The sequence below is a fragment of the Littorina saxatilis genome, linkage group LG3 (genome assembly GCF_037325665.1).
Source record: "Littorina saxatilis isolate snail1 linkage group LG3, US_GU_Lsax_2.0, whole genome shotgun sequence".
Taxonomy (NCBI): Eukaryota; Metazoa; Mollusca; class Gastropoda; order Littorinimorpha; family Littorinidae; genus Littorina; species Littorina saxatilis.
In genome coordinates this window covers 26113640-26135479 of record NC_090247.1, presented here as the reverse complement: position 1 = coordinate 26135479, position 21840 = coordinate 26113640, and the positions used below count along the sequence as shown (strand labels likewise).

Sequence of the window (21840 nt, the reverse complement as noted above, 5' to 3'; positions counted from 1 at the left end):
ATATGTTGAGTGCTGTCGGGTAAGCTAGCTACGAAACCAATTTGATTTTAGGAAATCGAATGCGGGTTCTAGCAAATTCCATCGAGTTCCTCTGCTATTAGGGGCAAATAAGGATAAGTATAGACACAATGGATCGGGAATCGCCGTCTTTGTAGGCTATATAATGATATTGCTTAATTCGGTATAATTTGACTTTCTAAAAACAAGTTTACATATATTTTGGAGGGTGACGTTACTAGTTTAACCCCAAGCCGAAGTGGGCACCTAAGAAGGCAATGTATGAGACAGTTGATTGGCGGGTTATGCTCCTTTTACTCAGTTGCTAACACTGACTTTTTAATGACAAAAAAGTAATTGAATATGTTCCCCCAGGTAATATTGTACGTTAACACGTTGGCTCCTAAAAGGTTTGAACAATTCAGCTGCGCTAGTATTGCGAAGGTCCTTTGTGCTTGTATGTCAGTATGCAGGGCCGGACCCAGGGGAGGGTTCCAGGGGTTCGGGAACCCCACCCCTGGAAAAAGCATGTACCTTGCTTTGAATGGGTTTATTTTTTTACTAGTTTTAGCACCAAAACAATGCTGCTCTTAACCCTCAAAACAAGGCCCAGAATGCACCAGATTGCACAGATTTTAACCGTTTTTCAAAAATTTTCCGGGGGAGCATGCCCCCGGGACCCCCTAGTTCGCGCGCCTGCAAAGCAGGCGCGCGCTTGTGGCTTCGCCACTTCGCTGATTTCCCCCCCCCCCCCAAAAAAAAATGGAGGAACCCCCCCCCTTACAAATCATTTGGTCCGGCCCTGGTATGAATGTTCGGAAAGCTCTGTAGTTTAAATGACGCGTTTCACGTTCTTCGTCTTGCAAGCTTTTACCTCATGAATTATAAATTAAAAAAACAAGAAAGGTAGGTTGTTGGAACGTTTGTTATTGACAAAACAATACATTCACAGATATTTCGACCCAACTCATGAATTCTAGAAACAAAGAACTAGACTATCAAATATTATATCTCCGCTTCACGCTTAAGAGCACCCATTTTGGATTTTGTTCACTTTAAAATTGCAGAACTTAAACTGAAGGACGATGATATATTCGACTCCAAATATAGATTTGTGTCAACCAACCATGCTTGATGCAATTTCAAGTGTTTGATTACATTTTTTTATATTTACTTTCAGATAAAAATACTAACCATACAGTAGCACGTTTGTGTGTGTGTGTGTACGTGTTTGTGTGTGTTATTCGTCGGTGCGTGCGTGCGACCATGCTTGAGTGTGTGTGTGTGTGTGTGTGTGTGTGTGTGTGTGTGTGTGTGTGTGTTTGTGTGTGTGTGTGTGTGTGTGTGTGTGTGTGTGTGTGTGTGTGTGTGTGTGTGTGGTGTAGCAAACTTTAATATTTGACGATATTACAGAACCACCTTACATGCACCAGATGTTCTATGGTAATAGACAAAATCAAGATCTTATAAGCACTGCATTTTTAATTTCCGAATGTTTTGTTTATTCATAAATCATTATGTAAACTACACTTACATACATCCTAGCCAAAACAATTTAATTTTATTGACATCCCACAATTCTTTGCGCGTCTCATATGGCGGAACAAAGACAATACGTACACCGCGGAGCAGTTAGTGTTCCGCGCAACAGACAATGCACCAGTGAAACAAAAAAACTTGTCGCAAAACAAACAAATCGATTAGTTCAACATTAGGTCATACCAGATGTTATGGTGGATAAACTTGTGATTTATAAGTGAGTCCTGGCGGCTATGTATGCCTCTTGTTTTTAAATAATTTCTAATAGGGCTTAAACCTTTCTCATGCAAAGAGTTCAGACTTGCCTGACAAGATTTCTTTATGGGAGGGGGGGAGGGGTCGCCTCGCCGCCACATTTACCAACACCATAGTTCTCTGACCTTAATTTGTGTACATTTATTTTATTCGGAAAAAAGAATATTCGTGCAAACCACAGTGATTTGCACTCCATGAGTGCCATGCTACTTGCCTTGCCAAGTCTTGCCAAAGCCATTATCAAACATTCATTATAGCTGTCCTCGATATACCAAAGTTTATGCTCACAAGCTGAAAGGGCACAGAGAGGCGTTCTTTATCGGCGCTTTCATAGCAATTTCCAAGCCTTTGAAATGATTCAATGACTGGCTTTTTTTCAAATGTGATACCGTATGCGTGTGTGTGTGTGTGTGTGTGTGTGTGTGTGTGTGTGTGTGTGTGTGTGTGTGTGTGTGTGTGTGTGTGTGTGTGTGTGTGTGTGTGTGTGTGCAATAAGTATCGTATTCATAATAAACATCAAATAGGCGCGCATTGATGTTTTATGCAAGAAATATATGTTCGGGGTTAGCAATTAAATAATCATAATGGCTGTACCTTTTGCTGAGTAAATATAAATGCGCAGGATAATAATATCAAGCATGATATAAAACGAAGAAAATGAAACCTGTCCTATAAAGTGTCACTGAGTGCGGATCTGGATACCGTTTGTGCAGTGCATTTCACACAAATCGTTAGTGTCTGCTTTTGTGAGCACTGTCTATAATACACGGTTGGTGCAACTAACTAACAGAAACGATGAAAGGCACATTCAATCCTGTGAAAACGGTTTGGCTCACAATCTCAGATCTGTCTAGGCTTTTAGGTGGGATAAAACTACCCCTCCACTTGATCACATTATATTAATCAACGCCTTGACTGCTTGCTGTTATATTAACCGTTTCTGACGAATCAATTCTTAAAAAGAAGACACAAGTGACTTTTGCCCAAACACACGATTCAAATGTTTAAAACTGCCTTACAGGCTTTTACATTTATTCCATGTCTTTCTTGGCATCACGACAAAGGTTGTCTCCAAATAAATAAACGAACGAACAAAACAACAAGGAAGAGGCAAGCACACACACACACACACACACACACACACACACACAAACACACACACACAAACACACACACACACACACACACACACACACACACACTCACACACACACACGCGCAAACTTTCGTCGAAGGAGAGAGGGGGAGATTTATTAACGAGGGTTATGCTGTGATCCATTGCTGCATTATTGCAACCAGTCCACGAGCAAGAGGGAAGTCCTTATGCATGTCAAAATCTGGGTAATTACGATATTTGGATAATAATGGCCAGATAGTAAAATTGATATTACATTATGAATAGTTCTGAAGACAAAACAAAACTTAAGTATACTCATTAAGACGATTTAACAACGAAATTGTGCATTTAACAAATTGCAAAAATACATTGAAGGGACATTAGGACAAACTTTGAAAGGTAATGGAGTGAATAGTGTATCTTCCACACATAAAGATAAGAGGAGTTCCAAGCTAGCAAATACCAACATAAAAGTAATGCAATCAACAAACAAAACAATCATGATCGTGTGCATTACAAACAGACTCTCCAGGCTTTTACATGAGAGAAACGCATACTTCAACTTGAAAACAAGCAATACACGCCATTGTCAAGACGGTCAAACATGAAAAGAAGATGCATCTAAACAGAAACAAGTCGCGTAAGGCGAAAATACTACATTTAGTATGTGGAACTCACAGAATGAAACTGAACGCACTGCATTTTTTAACAATGACCGTAGTCCACCGCTCATGCAAAACGCAGTGAAACTGGCGAGCCTGTTTAGCGCGGTAGTGGTTTCGCTGTGCTGCCTAGCAAGCTTTACTGTACCTCTCTTCGTTTGAACTTTCTGAGCATGTTTTTAATCCAAACATATCATATCTATATGTTTTTGGAATCAGGAACCGCCAAGGAATAAGATGAAATTGTTTTTAAATCGATTTCGGAAATTTAATTTTGATCATAATTTTTATATTTTTAATTTTCAGAGCTTGTTTTTAATCCACATAATTATAACATATTGATGTTTTTGGAATCAAACAATAATGAAGAATAAGATGAACGTAAATTTGGATCGTTTTATAAAATAAATAATTTTAATTACAATTTTCATTTTTTTTAATGACCAAACTCATTAATTAATTTGTAATCCTCCAAGCTGAAATGCAATACCAAAGTCCGGCCTTCGTCGAAGATTGCTTTGCCAAAATGTCAATCCATTTGATTGAAAAATGAGGGTGTGACAGTGCCGCCTCAACTTTTACAAAAAGCCGGAAATGACATCATCAAATACATTTATCCAAAAAATAGAAGAAAAAAAGTCTGGGGATATCATGCCCAGGAACTCTCATGTTAAATTTCATAAAGATCGGTCCAGTAGTTTAGTCTGAATCGCTCTACACACACACACGCACAGACAGACAGACAGACAGACACACACACACACACACACACACACACACACACACACACACACACACACACACCACGACCCTCGTCTCGATTCCCCCTCTATGTTAAAACATTTAGTCAAAACTTGACTAAATGTAAAAAGAAGTATTACTTGAGTCCATTGCAAACAGCCTTAAAACATGCGGGCCCAGAGACGAATGAAATGATTTTTTTACAGTACAAGAGAACCAAAAGGTAGGGTAAGGTAATTGACAACAATTTGTAAGCATGAACTCAAGTACAAAATCGAACCATGCGTTATGTTACGGAAGTGCCCAAGCGTCCTTCACATAAGATTACAAATGAAAGTCAAAGTCAGTTTTGAATACAGACAGCTCATCAGTCGTTCGACAAACATTATGTTAAAGAAAAATAGAAAGAAACATTGTATTCACTACTCTAGTCATGTAGTGTGTGTATGTGTGTGTGTGTGTGTGTGTGTGTGTCTGTCTGTCTGTGCGTGTGTGTATGTGTGCGTGCGTGTGTGTGTGTGTGTGTGTGTGTGTGTGTGAGAGAGAAAGAGAGAGTGTGGGAGTGAGTCGGAGAGAGAGAGAGTGAAAGAGAGAGGTATTCAGTCATGTTAGATATGTATCAGATGTAACGGGTCAGTTGGCCGAATCAATACACTTTCTGAGTTCTGAGTTCTGAGTAGTGCAACATCTGCAGCTGTAGCAATTTCAGAGTGTTTGTTTTAACCGATTCCTACAAATTAAAGCAGGTTCGGCACTTGCAACGTTATGTTGTGTGGGTTATGTCCGTGTTTTGGCCTTTTTCGGTTTTTCAGATCACATCAGGGTGCAATTGTTCATATTCTGAACAAGGAACTTTTTCAGTCCATCCTGAACAGCCTTATCTATGGTGTTAGTGGTTTTCCCGAGCTCTTCTACCTGCTCTTCGTTCAAATCCGCGGTGCCCTGTGCGATCCTCTTTTTCAGGCGTTCTTCTAGCATCTGTCGCTGTCTCTCAGATAACTTGATGTCTGGTATGTATGCTTGTCCTGCGCCTCTTGTGAACCCGATCTGTTGAAAGAGAGACCCCAGGTTACTTGAACGCCGTGGGGCTGAAGGAGATTCCTGCTGAGACTGTTGTGGTTGTTCTGGATGTGATGTTGGTTCGTTCTGCAAATCTTCTGGGGGATATTTGCCGTAGTGAGCCGCCGTTGGTGCATCAAGAGATTTTCTTTCATGTGTGTCTTGCGGTTTCCTTGACTCCTGGTGAGTATTACTTTCATGACTGTAGGGTTCTTGTGCGGATGCTGGAATAAATGAAGTTACTCGAGGGTTTCTGTCAAATCTGTCAAAGGAACCTCTTGGCTCAGGTTGTGCGCTTAGGTCTTGGTTGTTTCCAGCCTGTCCATTGGGCGGATGTGATGAGACTTCCAGGACTTTCCTTTCAGGCCGCTCTTGAGGCTTATTAGGCTCAGGTTGAGTGCCTCCATCGTTACAGTCCTGGTCGTGTGCTGTAGCCAGAGTGGATTGTTTTTCCGATAGTTTTCTCCGAGGGTTATCCTGAGAGTCAAGAGGCTCAGGTCGAGTGCCTCCCTGGCTTTTGTAATCATCCTGCACTGCTCTCACTCCTGTGTCCCCTGGCCTCCCAGCCCTGACTTCAAGGGTGGGTCTGTACTCGGGTGTCTTAGTGGATGAGTCCTTGTTTTCCGCCATTTCCGATTGTTTTCTCTGTGGCCTGTCTTCATGATCATGTTTTCCAGGCTGAGTGTCTCCCTTATGTTTATAGTAATCTTGCGGTGAACTCACTCTTCTGTTTCTTGGCTCCCGAGACCTGCCTTTGAGAGTGGGTCTGTGCTCATACGCCTGCGAGGATGGGCCCTTGTTGTCGTTACGATTCAATGGGTCCGCTCCGCGTGGTTTGAGCTTAAATTTTGACGCAATCTCTTCCTGTGTCAGAGCGGGTTGCTTGGACATCGTTTCGAACAGTTTTCGTCTGTTGGCAACTTGTCTGGACTCTTTCAGTTGCATTATGCTTTTGGACTGCATCCCAGCCGAGTTTCCCCTTCCTCCATCTCCACAAGCCCAGCTTGAACGATTCCTTGGCATGTTCGATGCAGGACTCTCAAGTGATCTTGATGTGAGTTCATCCGTTTCAGCAACTTGATCCTCCCTGTTTGTACGCAAGTGCTCATCTTCAGTGTTGTGACGGCTCGGACCATTTCGCTGGCATTCCTCCCTTCCTACTACTCTGTGAAACTGTCCTGTTTCTTTGTTCTTCGCAAGGGACTTTCTCAGCTTAGGTGTAGGTGTGGCGTCCGAGACTTGAGCAGTCTGGTCCTCTGTGGGATCGTACACACGTCCGTCAGCAGTATCTTGCTGGCTTGAAGGCAAATTTCCGGTTTCGTCAAAAAAGGAGCGTGTATCCTTTTCTGTCAGATCAAATCGCAGTCTTGTTTCATTTTGTGCATGAAACTGTCTCCAATCGGGTGTAGCTTCTTGCGCCTGAGCTTTTCGGTGCTCCAGGCGAGTATGGGCGTTTCTTTCTTTGGTATCTTGACCGCGTATTCTCATCAGTTCAACCCTTGTTAACACATCCATAGACCTGATCAGTTCAGGGGTTAGATCGTGTCGGAAATGACATCCGTTCTGGTTGACCACTTCCTGTACCATGGTAAGCAGTTGATCCACCTGTTCGCTCTTCTTGTAGGCGCTGAGTGCCTCTCTGTTGTCGAAGAGGACGTAGCGCCTTTGGGCCTGCGCCAGAACGTTGTTCAGCTCTGTGCATTTGGACAGCTGGGGGCAACACAGAAAAACAAAGTGATGAAGTTTAAACAATTTGTATCATATCAACTCACACAGACGAATGCAAGTGCACAGACTTCTTTCTGCTCATGCTTTGCAACATGGTTTATTTTCCAGAAAACATCATCTCATTCTTCAGGCCAAATATAAGCTTGTTCTCACGACATCAATTTATTTATTAATTTCTTAAATACAGACTCACTGTTTATGATTTCCCTATACGAAAGCCTGTATTGCTTGGTTTTGTTCTATTCACTGTAAAAATAATAAATGGAAAAATAATTTTTGAGTAACACATTATCTCAACAACAAAAACAGTCTCCAAGATTAGTGTTGGTCCATACCTGCTTCTCAAAGGCAGATCTGTTCCCATTGAAGACATCGAATTTTGAAAAGACCACTATCAGGTATGACGTCATTTTCTTTCCAAAGATCTCCTTCAGGGCGTTAAAAACCTGGCAACAAAAACTCGTCTAAATTAGAGGTTGATCATGCATTGGTCATACATTAGTTCGGCCGATATCTCTGTGTCTGTTCGCTACCTCTCTGTCTCACTCTAATCTCTCTCTCTCTCTCTTTCTGTCTCTCTCTCTTTGTCTCTCTCTCGGACTCTCTGTCTCTCTGTCTCTGTCTCTGTCTCTGTCTCTGTCTCTCTCTCTCTTTCTCTCTCTCGGAATCTCTGTCTCTCTGTCTCTTTCTTTCTTTCTCTCTCTCTTAACCTTCGACAATATAAATCAGGTTCAGTAATATGTCAAAAATGACACGGGTTTTAATGTATTGTTAAATTTTATGAGTGATTATAATGTATAATTGTGCATACCATTACCGTTATTTTACCATTCTTGTAAAGGGCTGCGGCCCTAGACAATTACAGATTTGTTCTTGTGCTTGTTCTTGTTCTTGTTCTCTCTCCTAAACTTAGACGACCAACCTCTGATAACTACTTTTTTCTATCTATTTTTGTCTCGTGTATGTAAAACCAAATGCATGATGACATGGTACTCACGTTGACTTCTTCCTCGGTAAAACGAACGTCACATGACAGGCAGAGGAGGATAGCATGGGGACCCGGGTGTATAGCCAGCAAAGATCTTGTGATTCGTTCCGAGATAACTTTGTCTCCTACTTCTGTATCGTGAAGTCCTGGTGTGTCCATTACCTGTTGATAAAAAGGATTGAAATCAGATCAACGAGGACATTGTTTGGCATTGGCTTGTTTTAGGATTGTTTTTGTTTAGTTCTGTGGCTTTTAACAGTCTATTCATTCATCCCTGATTGGTACAATACACGCGTCAATAATAGGATCCTATTTTGGTGATCCAATATGGTACATTCAAATGATGAGTTCTTGGGGCGATACTTTTACACATTTTAAATTCGTTAGGGTGGTTTTTTTTCTCGAAATTATATCAAGAGTTGTGGGGTCTGCACCACGTCCTTTGGCTTGTGTAAACGGCTGGATCGCATACACAAAATGACAGCCCTATCACACCTTTGGCTTGTGTAAATGGCTGGATCGCATACATAAAATGACAACCCTATCACACTTTTGGCTTGTGTAAATGGCTGGATCGCATACACAAAATGACAACCCTATCACACCTTTGCAAATTGGATGTAGACAATTCTGGAAAGGGTTCATCATTACTGTCGCTGTGTATCTTGTCATCATAACTAACATCAGGTTATTTTTTCCCCATTTGTATTGGAATACAAAAGCCTCACACTTCTTAGTACCCATGTATGTTTTCCTTGTTCAGTTCACACACCACAATAAACTTGGCATCAGTACAGACTTGTAAAACCCCTAACATGTCTCATGTTGGGCGAACTTTGAATCTCCTGCCCTCATCATAATGTGAGCTTCAATCTCCATTGAGGTGAAGCACAGTCAAATAATGTTAAAAAGATTTTGGGTGCAACTTAAAAATTAACTGTCTTGAAAAATAGAAGAAGTCGTATTCATGATTATATAGCATATGCATAATCATGGAGGTAGCAAGAAATACCATGGTTGCAAACTTTCAGTTAAAACCAAATATGTATTATTACAAATACGGCTAACGTGGTCAATAATAATTTTCTATCTAGGGCCATAAAAATAATATGATGTATCGTTGTGACTAAGAAGTCAATGTGGGATGCTAAAAAGTTTCCTTTTCTTGAGATTGACCTACCTGAATCTCGATACCCCCTCTCTGAGTTACTTGCAGACTTCCTGTTTGGGTGCCAGAGTTGATTCCAACTTGAGGCTGGAACGCGTCTTTGCCCAGAATGCTGTTTCCGGTACTGCTTTTGCCATTCCCGGTTTTTCCGATGAGTATCAGACGACATTGTTTGTGTGGAAAAAGTCTTGGATTCAGAGGCATCTGCACAAATGCCATCCAGGCATTATATACACATATATACATATATTGTACATGTACCTCTCGTCTGTGCAAGACTTTGGGCACGTCCGGAAATAAAAGTATGTAAGATACATACAAACGGTGTGTTGAGTTAGATCTCGAGTGTCTGAAGCAATGTATGATCATCTGACAAACATAAAAAGACGCAACAAATACTAATCACCTAAATGCTAATAATATCTTCATATGCTCGCCCATTACTTCACATTCGGTGCACATCTCTATTAGTTAACGCATAATCGTTGCACAAAGATTCCAGTGTGCAGGTCAAATTGTACGACTTTTACGTGATCCTCTCAGCTCATCCGTAGAAAGGGTAAAATTGAATTAGAATTGATCTTAACTTTCAAAACTGTTCTCTCTGAGGTTATCTAATAGACAAGATGCATGAAAAACAACTCGTATACAATGGGTGACTTAAACACAAGGAGTAAATAAAACCGGGAACAGGGCAATCCCCATACAGGCAGTTGTGTACCTGCAACACCAAGTGGGTAATTTGAAACGCATTGTGGCGAGAAGTTAAAAGTTAAACCATTTGATTTACGGACTGTAGACTTTGTCCAATGATCTTGCACAAACTAAAGCTCATATTTACTGATTATCACATGACCTGCCTCTTTGTCTCTGCTAGCTGAGGAGGTGATTTTTCAGCGTATTACTGGGTATTTTCATAATAATCGAGGCACTTCTTTCGTTGCTAATCGATCTTGGTCGCAAAAGAAATAATATTCCTCTCCAAACACGATTCGTCGCCTTTCTAAAACGTACTGACTAGAAACACCTTTATTATTTGTTAAAGATAAATGACGAAAAGCCATTCAAACTATAAATGTCCACTTGCTCAACTAGGACAACAATGTCAAATTATATTTTACCAAATATTTACATAATTAAACCACACAAAAAAACATTTTTGAGAAAAATGAAAGAAAAAAGGGGGAAAACTTTGCTTGTCGATAATCCTATCGTCATTTACAGAGACGCATTCAGTTCATTTCCAGTCATGCTAAGCCAATTTCGTTAGGTAAAGTACTGCTGACAAGTGTCGTCATTTTGTTAACTATCCAAACTGTGCTGTTGAAGCAGTACAATTACACTTAGCTGTTAATATTCAATCTGAAAGCGTCTTCGACAAGCAGCATCGGGCCAAAGCTCACCGTGTAGGGTTCAAGGCGGGTAACTCTCGAACAAACTAATCGTGGATCAATTTCAGCAGAAAAATCATTATCTAACTAAGCGTTTTTGACAAGAGAAAACTATAAATGAAACTGTAAGCATTCTGTTTTGTCAATTTGTTGTTGTTCAAATCCAGCAATTGATGCGGGGAAGAGAACTAGCTCCGCGCATGAATATTGTTTTTGTGGAAGGTCTCGGTTAAAGGAAAAAGGCAAGAGCAGGATTGTGTTGGAAAAGTTGGTGTTTTTGATGAAAACGTCGTGGTCAAGGAATAAAAAGCTTACACACCTCGTCCTGAATATCTTGCATATTTTCCCCAGGGTAGATTTTCAGGTATTACTTCGCCAGAGGCTCGGTAATACCTGAAAATCAACCCTAGGGAAAATATGCACGATATTCAGAACTCGGAGTGTGTAACCTTTACATATTGAATTACTCGCTGAACACATGTAGAAGGTATCAGCATTTCGTGGATGGCATTTTTATGGGTCACGATATACTTAAAGGCACAGTACGCCTCCCGTATACCATCACAGATACTGTCAGGCGGCTTTTACACATAGTACAAACACCCTTCCATTTGAACGCTCACCAAACGGGAACATCCTATAGGTGCCCTACGTAAAGAGCGAGCAATTTTTAAAGAATTAATTTTGCGGATTGTCTTAGTAGATAATCGGACCGTGGTGTGTTTTGGCGCTAGACCTAACTTTTAAAATCTAAATAATAAATTGACAGCTTGTTAAACAAACATTCTTAAATCATAAAAGAATTCTTTTTTCATCAAGACAAGATCAGTACGTATACAATTCGAAGTTTTGAAAGTTTGAAAAAAGAAAAGCCCGGAAGCAGGGTCACGCAAGGTCGTGGTTCTCGTAGCAGACGACGGTTTATGCCTATCGCCAACTTCCTCTGAACAGTCAAAAGCCATCGCTAGAGTTCTTGTGAACCACAGCCGTTTGTTTCGTGCATAGTCAGAGGTACATAATAACGGCTATTGCAGATAAGCTCACATCGAGTCGCATTCAAATTACTAACTGACGACTACATTGTGAAAAAGGGAAACTGGATCACACGGGTTCACGATGGCTCAGGGGTAAGATAAACCACGCACAAATAAATTCTTTGAAAATTGTTCGCTCTTTACGGAGGGCACCTAGGATGTTCTCAAGCGGTGAGTGTTTAAATGAAAGGGTGTTTGTACTGTGTGCAAAAGCCTGACAGTATCTGTGATGGTTTACGGGAGGCTTACTGTGCCTTTAACCAAGCTATCATTTCAGGTAATATTGCTATTTCATATGTTACGTGGATTTCCATTGGTCGATTGGGCAAATCTGAGCTCAGTGCAAAAGTGATATCGACGACATTTCCGTCGATATCGGTTTGGATATCGACGACCTCTTTATTGCTTCCCCACTTCAAAAACAAAAACACCTAAATTTAAAAACAAACAAATATAAAATTATATGAAAATGTAATGATCCCAGAATTTAGTTGAGCAAGTGACTAAAGACTTTTTGAAAGAAAAGACATTTTGAAATACTGAAAAGTACAAGAAAAGAGTGAACAAAAAGAAATAATAATCAGAGGGAGGGATATGGAACAGCCAAAACTGAGACACATACTTTTGTAATTTCTTTACAGTAAATACAAAATGTCCAGAGAATTAGCAATATATCTAACATTGACTGACTGTGTAATGATATCTTCTGCTATTGGTCTGTTTCGACAGTGATACCAAAATCTCGACCTCCGGTCTCGATTTTGATATCACTGTCTCACCAGACTATAGCAGAAGATATCATCACACAGTCCGTCAATATTGGGTACTATTACTCTCACGGAAAGCGATATCACGCTATAAAAAATTCAGAAAAAAAGTGTATTATTTGCTGACCTCATAATTGTTTACAGATAAAGGCTGATTTGCATAACATTTGTAAAGTCAGATTTAAATATGCTCCTGGTAAACCATCAGCATCAACTATACAAAACATCACACACACACACACACACACACACACACACACACACACACACACACACACACACACACACACACATACATACATACACACACACACACACACACACACACACACGCAAACACACACACACACTATACAAAACATTACACACACACACACACACACACACACACACACACACACACACACATACATACACACACACACACACACACACACACACGCAAACACACACACACACACACACACACACACACGCAAACACACACACACGCACCCACACGCAAACACACACACACGCACCCACGCACATACACACACAAACACACACACACACACACACACACGCGCAAACACACACACACATACACACGCAAACACACACACACACGCACCCACGCACATACACACAAACACACACACACACACACAGACACGCAAACACACACACACGCACCCACGCACACACACACACAAACACACACACACACACACACACACACACACACACACACACACACACATATTCAGAGTCAGAAAACAGTAGTTGTTTTTACCCTTCCGTCACAAATGGGCATATAAGGCAAAGCAAAGGAAGTAGAAGGCAAGGTGGGGGAAGGGAGGGGGACATTTTTATTGTGTGGCTCAGTTTCCTGAACGTTACCCTTCAACAGTGAAGCACCTATAACATTCATATTTATAAATAAATCCTTCTCCTTGCCCTAAAGAAAACGGCTTGCACAATGTATGATTGAATTGTTTGCTTACCTTTCAGAAAAATGGATCAGACCCAGCCACTATTTAGGAAGTCGTCCTGGGTGTGCGTACGTTGTGGGCTTCTTGGCTTAGACACAGTAAATGTCTCTTCGAATTCTGTAGGTTAAATTCACCAGAAAACGTCTCCAAAGTGGCGTATCAACTACTTTTTACGTGTCCAGTAACTGCTGTTGAAGGGGAAATACGACAACCCGTAAAGCACGGTTTTGGTGTAGTGCATACTTCACTCCGGTCCCCTTCACTCCTACACCACCACTCACAACAGCTTCAGATACTCGCCGCAAGTGGGTACAGCAAACAATCTGTGTTCTAGTCATCTGACCTATTTACACTGTGCATCGACATAAAACTAGTGTTTCGTTGAACCTGCACGACTAAGGAGTTCACGGAACTGCAGTATGATACGGGCTTAATATTTACAAGGTCAAACTCCATAACTAAGAATCACATCTGAATAGGTGCATTGGCCAAAAGGTGAAAATGATTGAGGTTGTGAAGGAGTTTCTTTCTTTGTTGCCCCAAATTGATCCCCTTTTATAATAAAACAAAAGCTTTTGTATTGCCTTCAAACAAAAATCACTTATCGTCTTTGCCTACTCTAACCTCCTTCTCGACCTCTAGTCACATTATAGTGTCGACGAGATTCAAATGCAATGAAAAGTCGATGACTAGCAACCGACGGGGAGTTATTGATTCAAAAGTCTGGCAAGGCTGTCATTATATCTTGCAAAAAGAAAGTAGCCAGTGAAATGCTGCAGTTGCCCGAATAAATTAAGAATTAAGTTGAAGTGTGGTAAAAACCATATAAGTGGCAGAGTGCTTGTGGTTTATGAAAAACTTTGGAAGGATCGCTTGTTATTTGTGCAATGTGTTATGTGGGAAGGAAAAGACATTCAAAGGAAGGGTGGTAACAGTCATGTCATGTTTGTGTTCAGGGATTTCATATTCCGCTTCACGTTCGCGTTACATATTATCCAATTAGCCGACCACAAAGAGACTGAGCAAACAATGCGACCAGACCAGAGACTATAGAGTATACAAAGTCAAATGGATATATGCTTCCTATTGCTACAAATGCAAGTAGAACGATGGAACGCGCGTGAAAACTGCTTACTCAGCAACAATCATTTTGCGTTTTTTATCGATTGCCAAAAACAATTATTTTAGAATAACTGAAAGGAATATACATACCTACTAACTCATCTTTGCACTAGGTAGTGCATTACGAACATTGGGGAAGTCACACAAGTGTTTATTATCAGGTAATGGAACAAAGCCCATTTCTTAGTTGGTATTTCATTGGCAATTTTTTTTTAACTCCTCAACGAAAAACTCAAGGAGCTGATCTGTTTTTGAGGCTCTAAAAATTCATTGCTGTTTATCACTACGATAAGCGTGTTAGATTGGAAGGACGGAAGGGTTTATAGCTGAAGCCTTAGGTGATTCTTTTTTTCAATGACAAACAACTTCCTGGAGTAATAGTATACCATGAAACGACTTCTGTTCAAGCTATGCTTGTTTTCATCAAATTGTTGACACAACTGAGTGAAAACATTTGTCTTGGTTTCAAACATTGCTCTGTAATCAAAACGAATCAAAGATTCAAAGTTGCTAAAAGTCTTCAAGAAGAGGTTAAAAGGGTGTCCAACTGAATAAGTTGAACTGCGTTTGGCTTGGTTCAAAACTGGAAGAGACACACGTACATTTTAAACGAATCAAGTTGAGCTTTGGAATGAAAGAACTTATCAAACTCATTAAAATATGTCAATTATTAATTCTCCTTGTGATTATCAATTCTCCTCGTACACTACGCTTTGTAGATCTGCTAGCATTCATCGATATCATAAAAAAGTAACAAGTGGATGAGACTTTTGTATGGTGCACGATAATCTTTTAATTATTCTTGAAGCCCTCCCCACCCCCACCCCCACCACGCAGCCCTGCTCTCTAGCCGTATATAAGTTTGAACAGTATATAGGACGTACGAGCTGTGTTAATGACATAATGCGAAGGTAATGTAAACTCGATGAAATGCGACCACAGGTCGAGCTATCCGCGAGATAATCAGAACAATAGCAGATTTTGTAGATAAAAAGTAGCCGTGTGTGTGTGTGTGTTTGTGTGTGTGTTTGTGTGTGTGTGTTTGTGTTTGTGTGTGTGTGTTTGTGTGTCAGTGTGTGTCTGTGAGTGCGTATGTGTGTCTGTGTGTGTCTTCCTGTGTGTTTGTGTGTGTGTTTGTGTGTGTGTGTTTGTGTTTGTGTGTGTGTGTTTGTGTGTGTGTGTGTGTCAGTGTGTGTCTGTGAGTGCGTATGTGTGTCTGTGTGTGTCTTCCTGTGTGTGTGTGTGTGTGTGTGTGTGTGTGTGTGTGTGAGTTTGTGTGTGTGTGTGTGTGTGTTTGTATGTGTGTGTGTGTGTGTGTGTGTGTCAGTGTGTGTCTGTGAGTGCGCATGCGTGTCTGTGTGTGTCTTCCTGTGTGTGTGTGTGTGTGTGCGTGTGTGAGTGTGTGTGTGAGTTTATGTGTGTGTGTATGTGTGTGTGTGTGTGTGTGTGAGAGTGTGTGTGTGTGTGAGTTTGTGTGTGTGTGTGTGTGTAGGTGTTGGTCGCATGCATGCATGACAACAATCCGCAGAATCTATTATTTCTATGTGATATGCTTGATAGCGTCATTCGGTGTATTTGAAAACAGGCTGTGTGTTTCCGTGTGCAAGCGCAGGTGTGCACTGTATATCAGGGGAACCGATTTATTCACAGTTTGTAATTCAAGTTAAATTTTAAACATGAAAACCTCAATGGACAGCACATATCCGAGAGTCATACGGAGTCTTATTAAGTTATAGACATCAATGCGCTGCACCTTTCGTTCAGCATTATGTGAAATTATGCATGCTACGAAGTGAAGTAACTGTACACCCTTCGAGTCAAGTGTCAGTGAAGATTTGTATTGGCTGGTTATGTAGTGCATTTTGCACTTATCTTCAGTTCCTTCGCCTAGTTTGGCCAATTGTGTGATGATTGCGTGCATAAGCACTGAATACCTTAATCAGTTCAGGAGTACCAGTTACAATGTTTGCACACCAGCCTACTCTGGTGATTACTAACCCCTGCACATGCTTTATCACGGTGTTTTTTTAGAACGTTGTGTGTTTTTAATCACCTTTTTTTGGTGGGGGGGGGGGGGGTGGGACAAGCGTCTCCTGAGAAGATCTTCTGGATTAAATAGAGTCCGTGCTAGAAATTCATATGATTGAAATAAGAATGAAACTCCTTTCTTTTGTTAAAGACACTCCCATCACACGTAATGTCTTTTAGCATCTTTGCTGGGCAGAGTAGCCGAACAAACCCTACCCTTTTGTAAAAGCCTTTTACAGGGATTTTATTCTTCTTTCTACCAATGTTTTGATTGGTGTCATTGATGGGAGCTCATCATTCGTGACAGTCAATTGTATATCGTGTCCATGGAATAAGCAATATCTTATGACAAAACAAATCTCGCATTATAGCAAAACCAACGCAAAATTGCATATGTTAAGTTTCGTTTCATGGGTAGTATTTACTGTAATAATAATGTGAAGGATACCTTTTACTACTTACTAAAGAAATACTTGCTAAAGCAACAACAACAACAAATTAGAAGAAACAAAAGCAATAGAAATCTGCTCAAGTACAAATAAATGTAACTGCAACACAAGCTTTTAGATTTATTTCATGCCATTCCTAGTAAGACGACAAACGTTGTCTACAAAAATATAAAACATCACATACACACAGACACAGACACAGACACAGACACACACACACACACCCACACACACACAAACACACACACAAACAAACACACACCCACACACACACATACACACACACACACACGCACACAGACACACACACACACAAGCATACTACGTACACTTTCACAGCAAAAGACATGGACATAGAGAGAAAAGATATGATGATATAAAATATTCAGTTATTGGAAACGATTCTGCTTTCAACAATGTCCTCATTTTACAACCAATCACACGAGGTTAAACTGTAATGGTAACAAAATTAACTTATTACATCGTAATCTGTTGCCATAATCAAGTCCAAATAGGATATTTTGACAATGATGATCATACAATAAGAGTAGTATTACACTATGATGAGTTACGAATATGATCAAATATAGATGAAATTCATTGTTACAATCACCCAAAAAAAATCATAAAGGGACTAGGTAAAAACTAAATCAAACGACTTTATGTAAAATTGTAAAAGATAATGGAACTACAGAGTGCTGAGGTGTTTTGCCGAACTTGCAAATACCTAAAAATAATAAAATCAACGCACAGAATGTTCTTTTAAAGATGCATTCCTTCTAAGGCAAATGATAGTGTTCATCACTTCAGATCTCTTCAGGCTTTTACATGAAAAAAACGTTTCCTTCCACTTGGGAACATGCCCAAAAACGAGCAAGTGTTTTCCAGATGTTCTAAAACGAAAAGAAGGTACTTCGAGGCAAAACCGAAGTAATGCTGGAGGCTCGAGTCTACCCCTTTAAAAATTGATTTTTGTTTATGTGAGTTCAAGGAGTGACAAGGAAGTTACAACAAAAAGATAGGACTTAACTTGTACATTTCTAAGTTAACGACTTAAACATGACCGTGAGGTATAATATGCTTTAACAAAAACACTACTGAGGAATTAACTACGACTCTATTGTGGATATGTAAACAAATCAAAGATCAAATCACCACACCTGGAAGGCTTGAGTGAGGAACAAAATAGAGCAAAAGACACAGTTAAATTACTGGTAAATTCAAAAATCGACAACTTTGTACCCACCTTTGAAGACAAATTGCAAGCATGAACACATAAAAACATGGAATTAAACGTGTAAATGGGATAAGACATTATACAACCTTGTTGCGTCTAAGGTAAGGTAAGGTATACATTAAACAGCAGAAAAATTTTAATATCCCTTAATTAAAGGACTGTGTTTTGAACTGTGTTGCTTCTTGTTCTACTATCCATTACCCCTACCCTTTTTGGCAACAAATATGCTTCAAATGTACGCCTGCGAAACAGTACTTAAAAGTGACCTCGGGTTTTTAAAAGATACTTTTTATGCAAGTTCAAGCATTGCTAAGGTTATAAATAAAAAGGAAAGGAAGCGGTAAGCCCTTATTAATTAATATTTATATGAATCTTGAGTTTCATTTTTTTTCACAAGAAACACCACTGACTAAATTAGTAACATTTAAAAGAATGTTGGTTTTTTGGGGGGGATTACCTGTTTTTATATTATGTCTACCTTTTGGGCGATTGCTTGGATACAATTGAGCAAGTGTCCAACTTTAATTCTACTTCCTGTTCTCAGGGGTGGACTTCAGCTTTAACCCTTTTGCAGCAGGCCTAAAACATGTGTTTCAAGAGATGAGGGTACTTATTGGTACAAGAGCAAAAAAGTAAGGTTAGGTAATACGACAACAATTTATTAGCATTTACTCAAGTAAAGAATCGAACGATGTGTTATCTCGTGGAACAGTCCAGGCGTCCTCCGTTGAAGATTACAAATGAACAACTACAGTTCTTGAGGCTTTTGGGGTTCAGGTGGAGTGCTTTCGTGTGGGAGTCTCTTCAACAGTGTGAAGAAAGTGAAATTAAAATACAGACAGCTCATCAGTGTTAACAACAACAGTGCCATCATGTAACAGAGACAAACATTGCATTCGCTCCACTAACATGGTGGAATATTGCTATTTCATATGTTACGTGGATTTCCATTGGTCAATTGGGCAAAACTGAGCTCAGTGCAAAAGTGATATCGACGACATTTCCGTCGATATCAGTTTTGATATCGACGACCTCTTTATTGCTTCCCCACTTCAAAAACAAAAACACCTAAATTTAAAAACAAACAAATATATATGAAAATGTAATTATCCCAGAATTTAGTTGAGCAAGTGACTAAAGACTTTTTGAAAGGAAAGACATTTTAAAATACTGAAAAGTACAAGAAAAGAGTGAACAAAAAGAAATAATAATCAGAGGGAGGGATATGGAACAGCCAAAACTGAGACAAATACTTTTGTAATTTCTTTACAGTAAATACAAAATGTCCAGAGAATTAGCAATATATCTAACATTGACTGACTGTGTGATGATATCTTCTGCTATTGGTCTGTTTCGACAGTGATATCAAAATCTCGACCTCCGGTCTCGATTTTGATATCACTGTCTCAACAGACCATAGCAGAAGATATCATCACACAGTCCGTCAATATTGGGTAATATTTGAAGCAATAACGATTTCAGAGTGTCTGTAGGTGCATGCAGTCTTTGACAGACTCGTCCATTGTTATATATTACGGCAGATTTGGCGCTTTCGTGTATATTTGGTCTGAGTTTTGGTATGTTGTTTCTTTCTTTCAGATCACATCAGGCTGCAATTATTCATATTCCTAAGTAGGAACTTGTTCAGTCCATCCTCAACAGCCTTATCTATGATGCTCGTGGTTTTCTCTATCTCTTCTACTTGTTCTTGATTTAAACCAGCCGTGCCCTGTGCTATTCTCTCTTTCAGACTTTGTTCTACTTGTTCTTCATTTGAACCAGCAGTGCCCTGTGCTATTCTCTCTTTCAGACTTTGTTCTACTTGTTCTTGATTTAAACCAGCCGTGCCCTGTGCTATTCTCTCTTTCAGACTTTGTTCTACTTGTTCTTCATTTGAACCAGCAGTGCCCTGTGCTATTCTCTCTTTCAGACGGTCTTCTAGCATCTTTTGCTGTCTCTCAGATAGCTTTATCTCTGGTACATATCCTTGTTTTGCGCCTCTAGTGAACCCAAACTGTTGAAACAGGGACCCAAGGTTACTTGAATGCTGCGGGCTTGAGGGCGATTCCTGCTGTGACATTTCTGACTGTCCTGAGTACGGCGTTGTTTCGTGCTGTGATTCTTCTGATGGAGAAAAGCTGCCGTGATCCGCAGCTTCTGCTTTACAAGATTCTCGTTCAGGTGTGTCTTGAGATTCTGTTGTCTCAAATCGAGTGTTTATCCGACGAGTTTTGAGGTCTTGTGCTATTGCTGGCGTTAACACGGTCCCTTTAGGGTTTCTGTCAAATCTGTCATTTGGACCTCTTGATTCAAGTTGAGTGCTTAGGTCTCGGTTGTCACAAGCTTGTGTTATTAATGGATCTGAAATTGTTTCAAGGACTTTTCTTCCAGGCGAATCTGGAGGCTTGTTTGGCTCGGGTCTTAGGTCTTGTGTGTGGCGGGCTTGTGGTATGGGAGGATATGACGGGACTTCCGGAACTTTTCTTTCAGACTGTTCTTGAGGCTTTTGGGGTTCAGGTGGAGTGCTTTCGTCGTTCAAGCCCTGGTCGTGTGCTGTAGCCAGAGATGATGGTGTTTCCGATGGTTTTCTCTGAGCCCAGTCCTGTTCCTCAAGTCGAATGTCTCCCTCACGTTTGTAGAAATACTTCGTAGTCCGCAGTCCTATGTCTCCTGGCTCTCGAACCCTGCCTACGAGTGTGGGTCTGTCCTTATTTTCTGCACTCACAGAACGTGTGAACGAGTCAGCTCGACGTGGTTTCATCTTGAATTTTGAGGCGATATCTTCTGATGTCAGAGTGGCCTGCTTGGCCTGCTTAGCAATTGCTTCGAATTGCTTTAACCTGTTAGCGACTTGCTTTGAATCTTTCAGTTGCATAATGCTTTTAGATGGTAACTTGGCAAAGTCGATCCCATCACCTGGAGCCCAGCTTAAACGTCTCCTTGGTAAGTTTCTTACAGGATTCTCAGTCGATCTTGGCATGTTGTCATTCGTTTCAGCATCTTTGAGCTCCTTGCTAGGACACAAGGGCTCAGCATCAATGCTGTGACCACTTAGACCAGTAAGTCTTGTCTGATATTCTTCCTCTCCTACAACGCTATTAAAACGTACTCTTGGTTTGTTCTGTGCAGTGGTTTTTCTCAATATAGATGTGGGTGCGTTGACTGGTGCCTGAGAAGCTTCGCACTCCTGGGAGGAGTATACGTGTCCGTCCATGGTGTCCAGATTCCCTTGAGACAGATTACCTGTTGAGCTAGACATAGAACTTGTGTCCACTTCCACTAAATTAAACTGTAATTTACGGGCACGAGGTCCTCTCCACTCGTGCTTGGCTTTTGGCTCTTGAGCTGCGTGGTGTTCCAGATCGGTATGCGCATGTACTTCAATATCTGGATTAGGTGTCTTCCTCATCTCAATCCGCTTCAACACGTTCATGGACTTGATCAATTCCCAAGCAAGATCGTGCTCGAAATGACGTCCGTTCTTGCTGACCAATTCCTGTACCTTGGCAAGCAGTTGATCCACCTGGTTGCTCTTCTTGTAGGGGCTCAGTTCTTCTCTGTTGTCGAAGAGGACGTAGCGGTTA

At 40.5% G+C, this 21840-nt stretch overlaps 2 protein-coding genes across 2 annotated transcripts in view; both read right to left on the bottom strand.

Moving 5' to 3' along the window:
• Positions 1 to 1461: 1461 nt before the first annotated feature.
• LOC138961981 (uncharacterized) lies at positions 1462 to 13716 on the bottom strand. Its single transcript, XM_070333667.1, has 5 exons — positions 13433 to 13716; positions 9267 to 9458; positions 8096 to 8248; positions 7434 to 7544; positions 1462 to 7080 (listed from the first exon to the last, which is right to left on the bottom strand). The coding sequence occupies exons 2-5, from the start codon at positions 9456 to 9458 to the stop codon at positions 5125 to 5127; spliced, it is 2412 nt and encodes an 803-aa protein (XP_070189768.1). The 5' UTR covers positions 13433 to 13716; the 3' UTR covers positions 1462 to 5124.
• A 5992-nt stretch (positions 13717 to 19708) lies between these two features.
• Positions 19709 to 21840, bottom strand: part of LOC138961978 (uncharacterized) — a 6527-nt gene continuing 4395 nt past the window's right edge. The window contains exon 6 of the mRNA XM_070333664.1: positions 19709 to 21840. This exon is cut by the window's right edge and continues 44 nt beyond it. Within this exon, the coding sequence (XP_070189765.1) occupies positions 19857 to 21840 (1984 nt within the window). The 3' untranslated portion in view covers positions 19709 to 19856.